We start from the raw sequence: 21,197 nt of genomic DNA, 5'->3' as shown, positions 1-21,197 counted from the left end.
TTCTCTGTATTCATCCTGCTGTTCATTTCTTACAGAACAATAATCTTCCATAACATTCATATACCACAATTAACCAACAATTGTCCAATTAATGGGCATTGATTCATTTTCCAGTTTCTAGCCACTACAAAAAGAGCTGCCACAAACATTTTGGCACATACAGGTCCCTTTCCCTTCTTTAGGATTTCTTTGGGATATAAGCCCAGTAAGTAGCGTTGCTAGATCAAAGGATATGCACAGTTTGATAACTTTGGGGGCATAGTTCCATATTGCTCTCCAGAATGGTTGGATTCATTCATAACTCCACCAACAATGCATCAAGGTCCCAGTTTTCCCGCATCCCCTCCAACATTCATCATTACTTTTTCCTGTCATCTTAGCCAATCTGACAGGTGTGTCGTAGTATCTCAGAGTTGTCTTAATTTGCATTTCTCTGATCAATAGCGATTTGGAACATTCTTTCATATGAGTGGAAATAGTTTCCATTAAAATCTCTTAGTTTTCAAATGCATCTACAGCTATAATATTAAGAACAATAGAAGAAATGCAATATTTATGAACAGCTTCAAAAAGTTGGGCATCATGGTCATCACCTTGAAATGGAAGCAATATCAACATCTTGCTTTCATGTAGAAGAATTTTATCTGTATACATAAAGTAATTATAGCTTGAATTTTAGGCTTTTCCCCTTTCTGGTTTTCCTACTTCTATGTATTCTTCAACTTACCAACATCTTTTCTAAAATATGGCATCAAGAATTGATACAGTGCCTTAAATAGGATCTGAGCATGATAGAGAAAGTATATAGTAGGACTGTCATCTCCCTATCCACTTTGTCTCTCAGCATAACCTATTACAGCATTATCTTTCCTGGTTACCACAAGATACTGCCAATTTTTAATATTATAATATTAAATTTTCAATCCACTAAATCCCAGATATTTTCTTCCAAATTAACTGTTCTATAGCCATATCTACCCCCATCTTGTACTCATGAATTAACTTATTTCTATTTGATATTCTATTTGGAATACTATTCTAGCCTAGTGGTGTCAAACTCAAGATAGAAACAGGGCTTTTAAATCATATGTAAGTTCCCTGCAGACTGCATTTTTTGTTTTGTTTTTATTTTTTATTTTTTTTCTTGAGGCTGGGGTTAAGTTAAATTTGCCCAGGGTCACACAGCTAGGAAGGTTTTGTTTTTAAAACATCCTATTATTATTTCCCAATTACATGTAAAGAAAATTTTAAGCATTAATTTTTTTTAAACTTTGATTTCCAAATTTTCTCTTGTCCCTCATCACTTCCTTCTCTAAGACAGTAAGAAATTTGATATAGGTTATATATGTACAATCATGTAAAACATATTTTCATATTAGTCATGTTATAAGAGAAGAAAGACAAAAGAAAAAAGTTTAAAAAAGAAAATGAAAATAGTATGACTTGATTTACATTCAGACTCTCATTAATTCTTTGTTTGTTAATAGCATTTTTCATCGTGAGCTATCTGAAAGAAGTGAGCTATATTCCAGTCATGTTTCTCATTACTAGATATCTTCAGTTCAACACTATATGACCACTATTTAGGATTTTGTAGGCAAGATTACTTTCCAGATATAGGCAGGTTTAAATGATTTCTGAGATCTCAATCTAACATGTTTTATTTAACTTATTTGGAATTGAGGTCTTTCAATATCATCATCATGTAAATTAATGCTAAACAACATTCAAATGAAATAGCAAGCCAGTATCGGGAGCCATTAGCTTCCCCTTGTCCACTTCTAATTTATAAGGAATTATTTTCTTCATAGCTTTTTTACTTTTCCATTTGACCAGTTCTATTTTGTGCACATCTTTTTTTTCCATTTTTTTTTTTTTTTGCTCTTCCTTCCCCAAGCTATTGACCATTTTTTGCTCCAGTCTCTTGTATCACTATCATTTCTTTTTCTAATTTTTTTGGTACCTCTCTGATATTTAAAATCCTTCTGGGGCTCTTCCAGGAGCTTCTTTTTTTTGAGGTGGGGGAGGCCTGAAACCAATTCACTTTTTTTTTTTTTTTTTGATGTTTTGCATTTAGGCATTTTTGACATTATTGTCCTCTTCTGAATTTGTGTGTTGATTTTCCCTGTTACTACAGTAACTTTCTGAGCTCAGGTTTTTTTGTTGTTGTTTGTTGGAACTCTGTCTTCCCAGAATCAGCCGGAGTCAGGATAATCAAGTCTTTATTCTTGGTCTTTTGATTGTGGTCAGGGGATTATATCTAGCAATCTCCACACCTCCTTCCTCACTCTCCACCACCAGAATGCCTTAATTTCCTCCTCCTAATCCACCTACTCATGTTACTTCCCCTCCTTTGTCCACACCCACAGTTCTAGCCAGCACAGAATAGTTGGGGAGGGTCATCCTTCAAACATGTTAATAGAGAATTGTCCAATTGGCAATTAGTCACACGGGCTCCATTATCCAAGTGCATTTGCTCAGTTCTAGCCCTTTACAGTTGTTTGCTCATTTTTTCAGCTTCATAAATTTTAAGAGTAGACCTCTGCTCCTGGGCTAGAGGGGAACTGTTACAATCTTCTCGTATCAGGAGCTTTGGGTCCTGTTCACTTGCCTGTTGCTCCAAGGTCATGAACTTTACTTACCTGTTGTGCCAGGGCTGTAAGGCTTTGGTCTCTAATCTACTCTGGGTATTGAGGCCTTCTGTTGACTTGCCTGGACATCACCTGCACTAAATTGCACATCTCTTTTACTCAAGTGAGATACACTTTTCCTGCTGACTTTCTAGGTTGTCTTGGGTTAGAAAATTTTTTTCATTTTGTCTTTTTGTTGTTTCTGCTGCTCTAGAATTCATTTTTACCAAGTTCCTGCCTTATTTCTCCATCTTGGCTCCACCTCCTTACAGATTATATATTGACTTAGTTTTTTTTAACTAATTTTATGTACATTTTATTATATTTCTTATTCGCACCACATGTTTGATACCTCTGTTATAAACTATCCAGAGCTTTTTGTATCCTGACTCTTATCATGCAGTGTATAAGCCATCCTGGGTTTGTGTCATCTGCAAATTTGATAAGCATGCTATCTATTTAAGTCATTAGTAAAAATATTAAACAGGATTATCCTTGGAGACCCAAGGATAGAACTAAAGCAAAATAATAATAAAACCTGCTCAGTTACCACTTTGAATAGCAATCTTTTCCTTTCTTTGGCTCTGGTGTTATTTTTCTAATATTCAAAATCCTTTTATCCTTCATTTGCCTCACTAGTCTTAGCTCTCAATCTGTTTTATTTTTAGTCTTCCTGAAACTGTTCTTCCAGGTGTATACCACATTTTTGTATTCATCATCCTTTATCTGTCCTTGCTTTAATCTTCTATACATAATCTTTTTTAAATCTAAGTTTGTTAATAAGTACCAGGATATTCATATTGGTTAATTTAGACAGCTGATTTTTTTCTGATAAGAAAAATTCTCCAGAATTTTTTAGAGTTTTGCATCTTTCCTAAACAGACTAATAGTTGTATGTTAAGCCATGATATCCAATCTGTTGTCCAGATTTGTTCTTTCAAAAACTAGAGAAATTGACTGCTTTTTTTGGTTTTCAATAATTGATACAAAATAACATAACCATCCAAAATAAAAAGAATTTTTATGAGAAGCAAAATAGACAATTTTAAATATTTGAGAAATTTTAAAAGCTTTTGAATATTAAAATAAATGCCAATGGGATGAAAAAAAATAATGGTCTGGGAGAAAACAAATGTGCATGAAAATTTTCTGAAAATTTAACATCCAGAATTTTATTAGAGAATGAACAAATCAAAGATGAAGTAGAAAATTTAAATGAAAAATTAGAACCATACAAATTTGTAGGGAAATATTCAAGGGGTAATTCCCTAAAAGTGATTTATTTAAGTTGTTCATATTCTGACTTCTACTCTAATTAACAATGGGAGAATTTTGTATACAGAATGGCATAGTAAAAAAATAAAAGTACTATATTGGATTCAATAGTCTTAATTCTGGTCATGACAGTGACTAGTTGTCTGACTTAAGGAAAGGTACTTCTCCTACCAGAGCTTCAGTTTTTCATATACATATATATGCAAAAAGTTAGGTCTAAATGTTCTATAAGATCCCTTTCGTGTCTAATATTCTTTCATGCTATGCTTTCATGCTAGTATGTTTCATACTAATATCTTCAATACTTATGTCAATACCTATACTAGTGTAATTTAGACTTACAACATTGGTAAATTTTAGACAAACATAAAAGAACGTTTTATTAAAGATACTGGTTTGCTTCCTGTTCCAATATTATTTGGTTTTTTTAATATTTTTCTTTTTATCAATATGACTAATATAGAAATGTGTTTTATATAACTTCATACATAAAATATGTATCATACTGCTTGTCTTCTAAATGGATAGAGAAAAGAGCAGGAGAGAGAGCAAACATATATTCTCTCAAAATTAAAAAAAAGGTTAAAAATAAACAGTCTTAAAAGTCAAGAATAACTTTTTTTTGTTTTTGTATAGCAAGCACATTTGTTCTACAAGTGCTATCTGAATATGCCTAAAATATTACTTTCTCATTAGCTGTTTTCTTTGTACTAGAAATAGTGTTTGCACAGCACTGTGTATCCCCAAAAGTTTTTTAGAGTTTCAAGATGCAGAGATCTGTTAAAAATTCAAAGGCTTCATGCTTTTACAGCCTGCTTAATACCCTATTGAGTTTGCAATGCAAAATACAAATTTGAAACACAAAAAAATTCCATGATTTTTATGGTAAGATGGGTAAAATGGCAAATTGGGTTTAAGATGACTAGTTTAAGCCTTTGGTTCAGTTTACATGTTAACAGTCGATGACTGAATCATGGGTGGGAACATCTTCCTGTTGTAAAAGTTTTTCATATATGTTATCATAGATGTTGTTACATCTATGTTACAACAGGAAGCTACATTATTCTATCCTTACGTGCCCTCCAATCAATTCCTTGACTTTGCCTATAGATCCTAAGTTGATTGTTACTGATTTCCACCCCAAAAGAAGAATGTAAATTTCTGAGTAGACTGTAAGTGTAACTTAGAATCAATATGTCTCTTTATATTGCCAAGACTTCTTTCTTCCTTATCTCTCCTCACGCTTTGCCTTTGTGATGCACTCTAAGTTATAATGGTAAGGGGAAGATATCTATCACCAAAATGAGTATCAACCTTTACAGAATTTATAACAATAGTACATTAGAATTTGGAGTCAAATTTGCTCACTAAGTAGAAAATCCATTTTGATAAAAGCTGTCAGATTGTTTTCTCTCTATTTCTCAAAAGTTGGCACTGCCTCAGTAACAAGAGACTTTCATTATGAACCTACTCTAGGAGTGGATAGAGCACAGTGGATGGACAGAGCACCGACCGTGGAGTCAGAAGAACCCTGAGTACAAATTCAATCTCAAACACTTAACACTTACTAGCTGTGTGACCCTGGACAAATAATTTAATTCCAAATGACTCACAAAAACAAAACAAAAGAATCTATTCTGTTCTGAACACTATGCCCAGAACTAAGAGAAATAGAAAATTTGGGAAGATATGAATTCTGAAACCACAGATCTTATATCTGATGGGGTAAAGATATGTACAGAGAATAAGTGTGATATATAATAAATTCTTTGGACAGGTACAAAATAGAGTGCTATATGTGCTCCAACAGACAATAGTTTATAAGTAGTTGATTTGGAAAGGTTTTGTGAAGAAGATAACATTTGAATTGGACTTTAAAGGATGAGTAGGAATTCAGCCAAAAGAAAAGAAAAAAATATTCTAGTCTTATAGAAACATGTAATCAAAAACATAAAGGTAGGAAAGCATGTAAGACATGTTCAAGGTATGGAAAACAGTGCAATTTGCCACAATATACAATCATCAAAAAATATTAAGCACTTACTGTGTACTGGGCACTATGCTTCTTAGATCATACTTGAAGATTACATAGGTAACACTAGCATTAATCACATTGATCTTGAGCCTTTTTTTCCTGGCCAAATCTAGTTCTTCAGTCTCTGTTGCTTCCTAGTGAGAATAATGTATAGTGGGAACCTCAAACTTTTCTGGAGAAATACATAAATTATGGAGCAAATTCAATTCTTGTTAAAGCCTTCTACTCAGTTTTCATTCATCATCCTTAGAGGGAAAGAATTATTTTCCTTTCCTCCTTTTTAATCTCAAGGATCCTAGGTAAAATTGGATTTAGCTGTTTCTTACTGTATGCTACTAAATCAAGAATACACATTTAAAGCTGGAAGATAAATTTGAAGTCATCTAATCAAGCTCCTGATTTTAGAATTGAGAAAACTGAGATTCACAGAGGTTAAATGAATTTTTATCAGTCACATAAGGATAGCAATTGAACCAAGATTCAAATATATGTCTTCCTTTTCCAAATCTATTGCTTTTCCTTTTATGACATTACTTCCATACAAAGTGTATAACTGCCCAAATAAACTTCTCTGTGTCCAAGAAAATGAGGCTAAATAATCATTGAAATGTTAAGGTGTTTCATTAAATTTGCCTGTTCTTTTTTTTTCAGGATCTTCATGAAGAAGTTAATCAACTAACAAATTCTGAAACTCTGTCAAGTATAGACAGTCTTGAAGCTGGAGATCATGAAGAAATCTACTCAACACTTAGTAAAGCTCTGTCTTCAGCAACCCAGCAGAACTCTGTTTCTCATAATTCACAGAGTCCACAGACCACAAATCAGGTTTATTTTGATGCAGGTGAATTGCATCTTTCTAAAACTCAACATATAAATAATTGGCTTATAAACTTAGGTGATCAAAATACACAGACAGCCTCTCCTTTTCCAGACTTTATAAATAAACATAACGACCATTTTAATAATCCAAAACTAAAATCATTTGCTCTAAATAGGATTGGTGAAAGAAGTACAGATGCTTCTGATAATACAGTAGCCATTATACATAGCCCATGTACTTTTGCACAAGATAAAAAGGCTGAAAAAACTTCAGAAACCTTCAGTATATGGAAAATTGACTCTTTGTCTTCTAGAATGTTTAAAAGAGAGAGACCATTAGTTGCTGAGAGCCCAACATTTAGATTCAGCAAAACTTGGACTACTTCATGTCCCAGTACAAGAGAAACAGTTCAATCTTCAGAACATGATAAATGTCCTGAATTAACTCAACCAAACAGAACCACTTCAATACCTGCTTCAAATATACCTATGGCAACACCTGTAATATTACCTTCTAGTCAATGGACTAACTATAAAAGTACTTATAGTAATATACATTCAACTAGTTTTTTGCAAAAAAATAATATGCACTTAGAAGAAATTTGCCCAATCCAGTGTACTGATGGGCTAGACAATTTGAAAGATATAAAAGATGAAAAGATGAAAACCTTTGGGGGTAATAACCAGGCATTGCCTTTTTTATTTCCAGATGCACTTAGTGCTTCTTTTATGTATAACAACCCTGACCAAATGTCAATGAAAGATAAAAATGAGAAAACAGTTGGAATCACACCATCACTGTCTAATAATTCTGACTTAGTTGGACAACCAAAAAAATCTAAACATAATAATCATGAGAGAAATGGAGTGAAATTACTCAAAAGTATATTAAAGAAAGAATCCAAATATGAAAATGATTATTTCAAAGCATTAATTATAAATCGAGGCATCAGCTTAGGAAATCAAACTGCAGCTGCAATCAGAGATAGTGTGGAGCTGACAAAAGCAAAGGGAAAGGGCTCAGAAATTCAAAAGAGCATTAAAAAACTGAGGTGGTTTGATGAAATTGGCCAAACAGAAAAAGAAGATGGAGAAAATTCATTGAAAACTGGACTAGCATCATCACAGCCAACTTCTGTTCAGACCAAAGTCAGTAGTACCAGCAATGTTAATGTTCATACTTGTGCTATAAATTCTGCTAGTTGTGGAAACCACAAGGATATATTGGGAATAATGAAGTATGAAAACGCCAAGGGTAACTCTGTTATCCCAAAAAATATTACTACACAAATGTCTGAAACAGATAATGTGTCTTTGCACTCTTTTGTACCTTCAGGTAAAAGCTTTGCAAAACAAGCCTGGATAACCTCAAAAAAAGAGGAAGGCAAATTCCCTATCCGGAATAATGATTCTAAAACTCAGAAAACTATTCCACGGAGTGGGATAATAAAATTAATTCGAAGATCAAGGGCTTGTAAAGTCCAATCAGGTATTACATCTAAAAACAAAAAAGGCACTGTCAGTAGACCACAGACTACAAATGAAGCCAACAAGACTCAGGGCAAATTAATTGCACCTCACCCTCCTCATAAACCTGTAACAAACACTAGGATTAGTAAAACTGTAAAAGATTCTCAGTGTCAACAAGTAATGCCTACAAAATCCCAAAGCAGTACTATAAGTAGTAGAAACCTAGGTTCAAGGTATGTTTTTCCAACAGGTAGTACTCAAGAAAGTAACCCTTCATTTTGGAATACTAATAGCTCTGACTTAGTCACTTCAATGCCATCATTACCTTCCTATCGTACCTCTGAATGCCAAACATCAGCAAAAATAAACCATAGTATGAAAAGCACTCAAATGATTGCCCAGAAAGATGGTTCATTAATTTGTGCACAAAGAAGTCCTCTCTGTGAAGAAAACAGTCACTCTTTAAAGCCTATTGAAGAAAAAGTTGGTTTTCAGTGGAAAGAAGAACATAGTGCCATAGGACAAAATGAGAACGCTGCTGGTAAGATTATGCTGACTTAAAAAAATAAGTAGAATGTGTCTCCATTATTTTGTATGTGAAATTTCCCTTCTTAAAGCATGCATTAAGCATCATCCCAAAAGAATTAGATTACTTTTTTTATTATGCGATTTAGTAGAAAAAGTGCTAATTATGTGCTTAATATTTATATGCCTAATGCCAAGTGAACCACATCTGTCTGCTGTCATAGAGCTTAAAAACTAGGATGAAAATGACATGAATATAACTTAAATATGATGCAGATTGTTGCCTCATAAGTGTATTATAAAGGTGAAAAACAAAATGCTACATGAAGTGAAATCTGGGGGAAATCATAACTAACAGGAAACTGCAGAGAAATCATTCAACAAGAATTTATTAATTTCTATAATTGCAAGATTGGGGATATGAGGACAAAAAAGAAAGTCAATACCCTCCTGTAATATATGGTGGATTATTAGAGTGGATACAACATTTATATTAATAAATATATGTAAAATAAATACAAGTTAATTTTATAAGATGGACATTAGCATCTGGGAGAGGTCAGCTAGTTTTTGAGCTGAGTTTTTTCTCTCTAGTAGTTGATTTTTCCAAGTACATGTAAAGATAGTTTTCAATATTAATTTGTGTAAGATATTGTATTCCAAATTCTCTCTCCCCCTCTTACTTCCCCTTTCCCCAAGACAACAAATAATCTGATATAAATTATACATGTACAATTATCTTAAATATATTTACCTATTTGTCATGTTGTGCAAGAAAAATCAAGACCAAAAAGGGGAAAACTACAAGAAACAAAGAGGTGAAAATACTGTTTCAATCCACATTCAGTCTCAATTCTCTGATGTGGATGGCAGTTTCTATCTCAAGTATTTTGGAATGGTCTTGGATCATCACATAATCTTGTTGTTACTGTGTACAGTGTTCCCCTGTTCTGTTCACTTCATCAGCATCAGCTTTCTGAAATCAGCCTGTTTATCATTTCTTACTGAACAGCAATATTCTGTTACATTCATATACTCTTAACTTATTCAGCCATTCCCCAATTGATGAGCATCCACTCAATTTCCACTTCCTTGCCACTATAACAAGAGTTGCTACAAACATTTTTGCACATGTGGGTCCTTTTCCCTCTTTTTTTATATCTTTAGGATATCAGTAGTGACACTACTGAATCAAACTATAGACAGTTTTACAATCCTTTGCTCTTAGCTCTAAATTTTGATCTGAATTTTTTAAAGAAACAAGGAAAGATACAGAAATGAGAAGGGAGTGCATTCCAGATGTAAAGAATATTCAGTGTAGAGGTAGGAAGATGAAATATAAAATATTCTGTGTGCAGAAAAGTATAAGGTAACTTTGTATGGACTACACAGTGTGTTGATGAGAACGATTTACAATAAAGTTAGGTTAAATTTATATTTGATGCTACAGGCAATAGGAAGCCATTGAAATGTACTGGATCAGTAGATGGGGGAGAGGCACTAGGGGGGAGACTAACATGTTCAGACCGACATTCCAGGAAAAAATTTTTATCAACTTTATAAATAATAGGTTGTTTTTAGGAGAGATTGAGACAAAGAAATTAAGTCAAAGGATATGGCAATAGTATAGATAATACTATAGAAAAGAAGCGATGAATGCCTGAATAATGGTAGTGGCTTGTGAGTAGTAGAGGACTGAAAGGTGTTATGGTAGAAATGCCAAGATTGGGCAACTGATTGGAATGTATAGACTGAGGGATAGTGAAAAGTTAGTAACATCAATAAATTTTTAAATGTCACAAAAATCAGTAATCATAAGGAAAATCAGGTTTAAGGAGAAAAATGATGCACTTGTACAAAAGGACATGTTGAATTTGAAACAACCAGTAGAGATGACAAGCAGCTGGACAGAACTAAGAAGAAAGATCAGGACTAGACATGCTAACCATATTATATCAACATGCTAATTAAAATCGTCAGAGTGAATGAGATTGCCAAGGAAGAGTATAAAGTGGTGAGGTGATTCTGCTGTCAACAGTAATGAAAAAAGATCAGTATCAAAGTATTTTGATTTGTGGCAAAGAATTAACGATTAAGCAAAAAATTTCCCATACGAGAGAGTATATCTGCCGATGTATAAACTTTTCCTCCTAATAGTTCCTTGCTTCTCTGCCATAAGGAGGGAAATTCTCTGCACCTTCACTGATTTTTCAGTTACTTATCTACTTCCTTTTAGTATCATTTTCAGCCACATTGTGCTGAATGTGTTGGTTTTTTGTTCTTTCGGTGCTGGTTATTTTATTCTGCATCAGTTCATTCAGATTTTCTTATCTTTATCCTTACTGCACAATATTTTTCCACTACATTCAAATGTCATAATTCTTGGGATTTTTATTTAATTGATGGGAATGTAATTTGTTTCTTGTTCATTATGTTGTTGCTGCTGTTATGTCCAAATCTTCATGATCTAGTGCACTTTAGCACACCAAGTCCAGTACTATTCAGGAGTTCTCTTGGCAAAGATATTGGAATGGTCCATCTTTGTTAACACTTCTCAGTATAGCTAATAGCTTCATTGAGTTATACAAGCCCCTCCACCATGACAAGGCAGTGATAGTTCTTTGCTACCATCAAGAGTGCTGCTATGAATATTTTGTTATAAATTTTGGAACTTTGTTTCTCTGTCTTCCTTGGTATATAAGCCCAGTATTAAGTTCTTTGATTTGAAAACTTTAGCTAGCTACTATACTTGTGTAATTCCAACTTGTTATACAGAACAGATGAACCAATTCACAACTTCCACTAAAAATATATTAATGTTCCTGTCTTCCTATAATCCATCCACTGTTAACTCTTACTTTCTTTAATCATATTTTTCTTTTCATATGAAGTAAGGTGAATTATCCAAGTAAATTGTTTTGTGTTTTTCTACTACTAGTGATATGAAAATGTTTTTACATGATTATATGTAATCTCTAATTCTCCTTGGGAAAATTGGTTATATCCTGTTCATATTTATTTTCCACTTAACATGAATATCAGACGCATATCTATATTTGATGCAAATATCTTCCCACTCTAGTTTTAATTTTTATTGTTTTCATTATTTTAAATATGCAAACAACTTTTAATTTTTTTAACATTTTTATTTTGTATTATTTCAGAATTTACTAAAAATTAGCTATTTGAGGGATTGAGTTAACATAAGATAAAATATGTCATTTTTATTACTTGAAATTAAGACTTGTACAAACAAAATCAATGATGCAAGGATATGAAAGGGAAGTGAGAATTAGGTTAAAATTTGCCATATTTCTCTAACAAAGTTTTAATATTCAAACCATGTAGGGAACTATAAATATATAAGACCAAAAGCCATTCCTCTAAAGGATCTTGCATTTTTTACACAGAAGTATAGTAGAATTGGTAATTACTGATAACTTTCTTGTTCAACTTTTTTTGGTATTAAAATACAGCTTTGAACTTTATTGGGAAAGTCAGTCCATGAGTACTTATGACATCTCTAATCTTGATTTCCACAGTGTTTATATTTGGTCAAATCTAGCCACTCTTCGTTGCTTTATTTTCTGAACTATTACCTCACATAGTCCATTACCTCACAGTCCATAGGTGGAGACTGAATTTAGTGAGATGATTCTGCTGTCAACAATGATGAAAAAAAGATCAGAATCAAAATACTGGGAATTTATTTGATTTTACATGTTTTTGTTTTCATATTTTCATCTATAAATACCCTCAGAATGGTTTACTTAGTTTGGTTTCTGCAAAACTTTTTTTTGCAGGTTAATTTTCTTTCCATGGCTTCTTACAGTTTTGTGAGGTAATTTTAGGATATCCTTTATAAAATTACAGATTCATTAAGTTGAAATGGATCTCAGACTTGAAACTTGAAACAAACTTGAAAAAGAATGTCCTCACTAATATATCTAACAAGTGAGTGTTTAGTCTTTCTTTGATAGAGGAAAGAGCATCCAGCTATCTCCCAAAAACACCCTTAGATATTTGGATATTATTTTCTTACATTGAACTTAAATATGCTTCTCTTTACCTATATCTTATAATTATGGCTTCTGAGGACAAAAAGAACAAAATTTATGTTGCTTCCATTTAGAAATTTAAATATTTAAAAAAAGCTAAAATGATCACTTGAGTCTTCTCTAAAGATATCTTAAAAGTTTATTCCAATGATATTCAAAGGCCATGATTTTCTGTTCTCATCATTTTTGTTATTCTCTTCTGGATATGTTCCAGCTTGCAAATTTCTTTCTTCCTAACAGGTGTTTTTCAAAACTAAAAACTCCTCTATCTATAGTCTATCAAGAAAACAAGACTTTCCCTTGTCTATACATTTTAAAATGCATAAGCATTTGGAGCCAACAGGTTTCACTTTTTATTCACATTAAGCTTATGAGCCACTAGTCATACATACCTCCCTCAACTGGTTCTTCTGGGATTTATTTTTTTTTTTAATCTGCAAGGTGACATTTTGTTATTCATTTATTTCAATCATATACAATTCTTCACATTTGGGGTTTTCTTGGCAAGATACCAGAGTAGTTTGCTTATTTATTTCTCTAGCTCACTTTATACATTAGGAAACAGGCAAAGGGGGCAAGTTACTTGCCTGGGGAGGGAGAGGAGGAGGTCACACAGCTAGTAAGTGTCTGAGGCCAGATTTGAATACATTCCTGATTCCAGGCTGGCACTCTATCCACTGTACCATCTACTTGGTCAGATGTTATATATCCATATTCAATTTCATCCTTTTCAATTTGGTTCAAAATTCTAGCCTGTTAAGATCTTTTTTGAGCCACATCCAATGTATTAGCTGAATGTGATTTACAACCTTATGTCAACTACAATAACTATCCAAACATTGATTAAAAGGAAAACCCAGAACATAGCAAAGAGTAAATTTTTATGATACTTTACTGGAGACCTTATTCATTTCAAGCTGACATGAAAATATTAATGACTACTCTTTGGGGCTTGCTATTCAATTAGTTTTTAATCCACTTATATTTTTTTCTTGCTCATATCCCTTCATCTTGTCTATAAAAATAACATAAAATTTTGTCAAAACTTTTACTAAAATCAAAGTTAACAACATAGCACTATAGAAATATCACTGGCTCTGAAGTCAGAGGATCTGGGTTCAAAAGTTACTTTCAATATTCACCACCTATGTGACTTTATGCAAAACTCTTAATTACTCAGGGTTTCTTTCAGCTCTAGATCTGTAATCTGATGATCCAACTACTCTAGTGTTCTCATCAAGAAAGTAGATTAATTTAGGTATGATGAGTCTTGGGGACCCCATCTTCCTTTTGATTAAAGGGATAGCAATCAGCCTGTTATTAATAAGTTGCAGGATTTTTGTAGTAATCACAATAAAGCTTACTTGGTTTATATGATTAATTCCCTGCCCTTCTTTGAAAATTGGGACACCATTGCTCTATGTCTGATGAATGTGGTTATGTGATGTTATTGCTGGATAAACTGAGGGTCATTGGCCAGGAGCAATTTTTCATTATTTGAAGACCTATCTTGTGGAATAAAGAGTTGACTTATTCTTGTTGTGCATAAAGAATTAGGGGACAAGTTACAGAAAGATTATTTTACATTTAAAATTATCCAACAATAGAAAAGACTTTCTTATGAAGTAATGAAATCTCTGTTCCTTGAAAAGTTAAGCAGGATTTAACTTTCTTTTTTTAATTAAATTTATAATTATAATTTTTTGGCAGTAGATATGCATGAGTAATTTTTTTACAACATTATCCCTTCTATTCACTTTTCCAAATTTTCTCCTCCTTCCCTCTACTCCCTCCCCTAGATGACAGGCAATCCCATACATATTAAATGTGTTACAGTATATCCTATATACAATACATGTGTGTAAAATCAAATTTCTTGTTGAACAGTAAGAATTGGATTCCGAAGGTGTAAGTAACCTGGGTAGAAAGACAATAGTGCAAACATTTTACACTCATTTCCCAGTGTTCCTTCTCTGGGTCCAGCTGTTTCTGTCCATCATTGATCAACTGGAACTGAATTGGATCTTCTTTATGTTGAAGATATCCACTTCAATTAGAATATATCTTCATATAATATCATTGTTGAAGTGTATAGTGATCTCCTGATTCTGCTCATTTCACTCAGCATCAATTCATGTAAGTCTCTCTAAGCTTCTCTGTATTCATCCTGTTGGTCATTTCTTATAGAGCAATAATATTCCATAACATTCATATACCATAATTTACCCAACCATTCTCCAATTGATGGGCATCAATTCATTTTCCAGTTTCTAGCCACTACAAAAAGAGCTGCCACAAACATTTTGGCACATACAGCTCCCTTTCCCTTCTGTAGTATTTCTTTGGGATATAAGCCCAGTAAGGATTTAACTTTCTATCATAAAGAACAATTCCTAAATGGGGAAGTTTAACCAAATGATCTCTTAAGATCCCTTCTATTTCTAAGATTCTATAAATGTCATTAATGTTTTTTCCTCTTAAATTTAAATAATGACTAAAAATTGTAAGAAACACAACATTTTATAGGAATTCAGAGGTCTTATTGAAGGACATGGATCAGTAACAATTCATCTGAACTAGATCTTTTGTTCATTGTTATATAGAACTCCAGATAAGGAAACTCTATCAGTATATATTAGCACTTGCTATGTAATTTATAGTCTTTTTTCCCCCCCTGAGGCTGGGGTTAAGTGGCTTGCCCAGGGTCACACAGCTAGGAAGTGTTAAGTGACTGAGACCAGATTTGAACTCGGGTCCTCCTGAATTCAAGGCTGGTGCTCTATCCACTGCACCACCTAGCTGCCCCTGTAATTTATAGTCTTAAGAGAAGTACCTAAAACACTGAAAGAGTAAGTGATCTGCCCAGAGTATGTGTCAGATGCAAGATTTGAGCTCAGATAGTCTTTAACTATCTACTGTGCCTCTTTGTAAATAAAACTTAATTTTAGTAGACAAATGCTGCCCTACTGAAATTTTCTATATAAAACCAATATTGATTAATGAGGAAACAGCCTCCTGAAATAAAATGAAGAGGTTAAAAAAAAATGGATCACTGCCTCATGTTCACTTCATCTAGGATTTAGATTTTAGAGCACATTTAGAGAGCATGTGGAATTTTTAGCTTTCCCTAACGAAAGGAGATATTTTAAAAAGATTAAAGAAAGGCTATTCCAAGAATATAAAATATCTTAGGACTTTAAAGGTTTTCACACAGGAAATTGCATGATAGATTATCTTTCCCCAAAAAATGTTAAATCACGTGTTTTTGCTTATGTTTAGAAAGTACCTGTGTTTTTAATTTTATAATTTTAAATTTCAATATGTTTGAAAATTCTCCTTTGAATGTTCTCACTTTTGTTAAACTATTATGTCATAAAATCTGCTGTCATATTTAAAATCAGTTTTCTATATAAAATAGTAAAAATATATTATCTTCTTTGCATAATTGATGCCTTTTTCTGGCATTTGTCTTAAGATTCTACCAGTGCAAGAAGAAAAATAAATCTTGAAAGCAATGAAAATAAACAAAGAGCTCTTTTAGAGCAAAGAAGACAGATTTCCAATTCCACAAGGCAGAAGTGCACTGAACAGCCACAGGTAAATGTAAATAAAAATCTCCACTAAATATTTCTATATGTTAATGAAATAAAACAAAATGAGACCTAATCTAATCAGATTATCAGGCCTAATATAATAATACTGCTTACCTAATTTTCAAAACTTTATGTTGTACTAATTGTTCTCATCTTAAGAACAACTTTTAACAACATTTTCAGAACTTCATAAATAGTAATATGGAACAGAGGAAATTGTAGAATTCAAAGGACTGCTTCGTTCAAATTCTGTCATTTTTTTACTTGTATACCCTGAAACAAATTTCTTAATAAGCTCTTTGGGCCTCATTTCCTCAACTATAAAATTAACTAGGTGACCTTTAAAGTCCCTTCCAGCTCTAGATTTATAATTTTATAATTACTTATATAATATAGACTAATGGTTTTTGTACAGATAACATTGCTAATTACTATGTAAGTGGGAAAAATTGATCTAGTTCTTGAAGTAGGCAAAACAAAAAATACCTTAATATAGTCTCTTAAGCAGTATTTTTATATTTGACATGCTTCATTTGTTTCATGACTAAAATATTTGCTATGTACTTGAATTTTTGATACAATCAGTCATTTTTACAGCTTCTGTGCTTTTTTTTCTGATGGGGTATCAGAGTTTAGAAGGTGGAAAAATTAAGTTAGCAAACTATCACTAAACCTATTCTGGGGGGTGGGGGGGGTAGTATGTGTGTCTGTGTCTTTAAATTTTATTCTTATTTTTAATAGAGACAGTTTGACCTAACAATAGAATGCTGGGCTTGGAATCATAAAGAGCTGGATTCAAATCCCAGTTCTAACACTGTCTTAAGGAAGATTGGAAATGGATAGAAAATGGTATTTTAGGGAATTGGATTAAGTCAGAGGAGGCAGAGATAGATGAGAAGGGAAAGAATTCTGAAAATTCCAGGGATACAGAATGTCTTCCATAAGGAACAGCAAAAAATCCAGAGTTACTGGAACCTAGAGTACAAGAAAGGGAGGAGTAAGTTTTCAAAATACTGGAAAGGCAGGAGGTAGAGGACAAGCTTCAGTTTAAGGGGACCAACCTATGCCAGATCCTAGAAGTTACAGGAACCCATTGGAATTTACTGAATAGGGAGAATAATAGGATCAGACCTGCATTTTAGAAAGATCAGTTTGACAGCTGATTAAATAATAACATAATAATAATATTATTATTTAATATTTTAAGGTATATAAAGCACTTTGAAAATATCTCATTTTATCATTTTATCTTCACAATAATCCAAGAATTGGGGCATTATTATATCCATGTAACAGATGAGAAAATTGAGGTAGGCAGAGCTTAAGTAACTTGTCCAAGGCCACACAACTCATATCTGTGGCATCATTCAAACTTAGGTCTCTCTTTATTCCAGTTCCAATGCTCTATCCAGAGTTGAAGTAGGGAGATAAATAAGAATGCTACACAGCAGTGTCAAAGAAAAGGAGACATATAGAACTTATGTGGAAAAAAAAAACTAGGAGACACAGAATTTGATAACAGATCTGATATGGGAGATTAGAGAGAGAAGCCAAGGATTATATATTCATTATTATAATAGCCTAAGTGATAGGCTACCCTCCACAGTAATTGGAAAGTTACGAAGAGGAAGGATTTGACAAGAAAGATGGATTCACTTTTGGGCATGCTAAGTTCAAGATGTCTATATCTCACCTGAGATAATCACTAATTAGAGATGCAAGTTGGTGATCAGGGCATAGACTAGAACTGGATAAGCAAATGTGAAAATTATTAGCATAGAAATGGTAATGTAATCAGTACATGGGAGCTGAGCTTTTCACTAAGCAAAAATAAGTAGATATAAAAAAAACCTACAATTTTGTGAAGGAGGATTGGTCAGACAAGTAGAAAAACTCTGTATGTGTGTCTGTCTGTATCCCTATCTGTCTTTTTCTTTTCCTCCCCCTTCCTCTTCTCCTCATCTTCCTTTTCTCCTCCTCCTCTTTTTCCTCCTCCTCTTTCTTCCTCCTCCTCATTCTCCTCTTCCTCCTCCTCTTCTCTATCTCATACACACACTCACACAAAACTAGAAAGAGATATTGAAAAGAGTAATCAATCCTGTCAAAAGCTACATGAAAAGAAAAGAACTAAGAAAAACCCAAGAAATCATTGATGAGGTCAGAATCCAGAAGGAAAAAAGTAGAGGCACCAATTGTAGATGGATTTATAAATTCAACTGCAAAAGGATAGATAGATAGATAGATAGATAGATAGATAGATAGAATAGATAGATAGATCACAGATCAAGTAAAAACTTTTTGACAGTGGTGTTGGGGGACATTAGATGTTTTGTAGGAAGCAAGGAAATAGCCAATAAAGAAAACAAATTTAAAGATTAATGCAAGAGTAGAAATGATTAAGGGGCAACCTACCAGAAGAAATAGGATAAAGGGTACAAGTAGAGGAGTTAGCCTTGGCAAGCCTTGGAGCTTACTCTTTGTGTGAAAACAGGGCTGGAGCAAGTGCCAAAAAAAGACATCTGCGTGTTGTTCAATGAAGAGGAGAATAAGAGGGAAATCTCAGCAAATGACCTCAACTTTTCAGTAAAATAGAAGGTAAAGTTCTTAGCTGAGAAATTAGGGGGACTGAGAGTGATGAGATGTTTGAGGAAGAATGAAAAAAACTGTTAAGTCTGATAGTGAGATTAGGAAGACTAAAAGGACTGCCTTACCACAGTGAAGGCCTATTTGAGATTATGTAATATAAATTTGTAGTGAACTTTTTTATCACAATTTCATAATTTTCAATTAGCAGATGAGGTTCCAACAATAGGAATTTCTCAGGATAAAAACCATATATTTTTCTCATATTAACATTACTCTTACTTGACTCTTCTAAAGTTTTCATTTGCTAGAATAACATCACTTATAATAGAATTCTATTTAGAAGATTCCCAGCTGACAAAAGTTTTATGTCTAATTCCTGAAATAATGCTAAATGTATATATTTTAATCTTTTTCAATTGTCTAGAGTTGCTGGATTTTAATCCAGGTCTCTGTGACTCCAAGTTCAGTGTCCCATCCTCTATGTCACACACCTATTCATATTCTTTTCAAAGTCTTTTATTTTAAATACATCAGAATTGAAGTAGCACCTGAATTTCTCCCTCATTAAAGTCATTTTTATAATTATTATTCTGTTCCCCTATTCAGTTTATATATGCAATATTTAACCATTACAATATTTGGTTGTCAGCATAGTTGCACTGAAGATATCGTTTCATTCTGGATTTTCTACTACTACCAACATAACCCCTCGGACAAGACAGAAAGTAAAACTCTACAAAGATAAATGGATGAAGAAGGAAAAGGATCATAGTCATTAAAAAAATCTGCTTCTTCTTAGGCACTAGTGACTTGCCAAAATATATCCACATCTCTTTATTTTTCTGGCGAGTGCTTAGAGGTGGGGGGAACTGGGCAAAGTGGGGAGGACAAAAGGGAATCCAAATTATAATTCAACAGTCAAGGAAATGGGAATATACATGATGGTATATACAATCAGAATGGTGTTGTAGAAGAGTCCAAGTAATAGTAGGGGCCTCAGAAACTAGGGATAAGAGTCTTCAAATCAAGCCACTCACATTCAAAATTGTTTAGTATATAAGGGTGACGTCTGATCAATCAGTCAGTTGTTCTCACTGTGGCTTATCCATTTTTTCCCATTTTCTTCTAGATTCATCCTGTTTTCCCCTTTGGAGAGTCTAATCCACTCTTGCAAGCTTGTTGCTTGAAACTTATTTCTCCAGTTTTAAACTTTTTTGAATAGTATATATTTCTATTTTTCCACTTAGATAATTTTTTTTAATCTCAGTATAGCTTCTCTGCAGAAGGAGACCAAAATGACAGATAGGACTCATTCTTCAGATAAGCCCAAATCCAATTAAGCATTGTCTGTAGTGAGGACAACTGCATGTTGCTGAGTCACAATTTGACACACTCAACTGGATGGAATCAATCTCTAAACTGTGGGTGTACGGAGCCAAATGGAGCAGGCTGTCTCTATAGGAGAGGCAGGAGTCAAACAGAAGTTTAATTTCAAAATGAGGGCAAGACCCATGTGCTGGAGTCCCGCCCCTACTAGGTGGGGACCCAAGGAAGTGTGGGACCAGTGAGTTGTAAGCCAGATAATGAGGGATAATAGCAACAATGTGACAGGTTTGATTCATAGCAGGACTTTGTGACCAGAATGTGGGTACAGCAAATACTTGTCCAAGCTCAGAGAACACCTGGTGCTGATCAAAGCATGACAATAATGATGTGATCATCCAGAGGGTGAGCACAAACAATTGTTAAGCTAAATGAAGGGCACAGTTTGCTTGCTGGGCGTTAACTCTGGAAAATAGGGTTTCTCCTAACATCTTGACAAAACAGTCCTATTTCATATTCTCTTATCCTGATTCTTATTTCCTATTTTTGGCATAAGCCTACCTGCTTTTTTATCTTAAAGGTTAACACCATACAATTTCTAATTTTCATTAGAAACATTAACCTGTTAAGTAGAAGAGATCTTACAAAATATTTAAATTGAAAAAAATATATAAATTGAAATACTTCAAAAGTGACTGAAACAGTAAATGAAGAGAAATTACAATATCCCCACAGGTCATTAAATCATAGATGTAGAGCTGAAAAAAAAATACTTTGCATTCATCTAGAATATTCTCCTTTTATAGGGGAAGAAACAAATCCTCAGGAAATTTAAATGCCTTGCCCAGTATACAATTAGGTTCAGAACCAGAATTTGAAGCTA

At 33.4% G+C, this 21,197-nt stretch overlaps 2 protein-coding genes across 8 annotated transcripts in view; one reads left to right on the top strand and one right to left on the bottom strand.

Moving 5' to 3' along the window:
* ANGPTL5 (angiopoietin like 5) overlaps window positions 1-21,197 on the bottom strand; it is a 155,830-nt gene that overhangs the window by 86,192 nt on the left and 48,441 nt on the right. The gene's annotated exons all lie outside the window — the stretch shown is intronic.
* The window catches only part of CEP126 (centrosomal protein 126), an 87,446-nt gene that overhangs the window by 56,925 nt on the left and 9,324 nt on the right, over window positions 1-21,197 (top strand). For 6 of the 7 annotated variants that reach the window (XR_012488413.1, XR_012488414.1, XM_074304431.1 and 3 more), the window contains 2 exons: window positions 6,592-8,770; window positions 16,288-16,409. Coding sequence is in view for 5 of the 7 variants with exons in the window: in XM_074304431.1 (XP_074160532.1) it covers window positions 6,592-8,770; window positions 16,288-16,409 (2,301 nt within the window). In the remaining 2 variants the exon portion in view is untranslated. Of the gene's footprint in view, window positions 1-6,591; window positions 8,771-16,287; window positions 16,410-18,896; window positions 19,001-21,197 lie in introns of all 7 variants that reach the window. The other variant, XM_074304434.1, reaches the window with a different exon arrangement.

Source organism: Sminthopsis crassicaudata, chromosome 3, assembly GCF_048593235.1.
Source record: "Sminthopsis crassicaudata isolate SCR6 chromosome 3, ASM4859323v1, whole genome shotgun sequence".
Taxonomy (NCBI): domain Eukaryota; kingdom Metazoa; phylum Chordata; class Mammalia; order Dasyuromorphia; family Dasyuridae; genus Sminthopsis; species Sminthopsis crassicaudata.
Note: the sequence above shows the minus strand (reverse complement) of the source record. Positions and strands in the feature narration are given on the sequence as shown.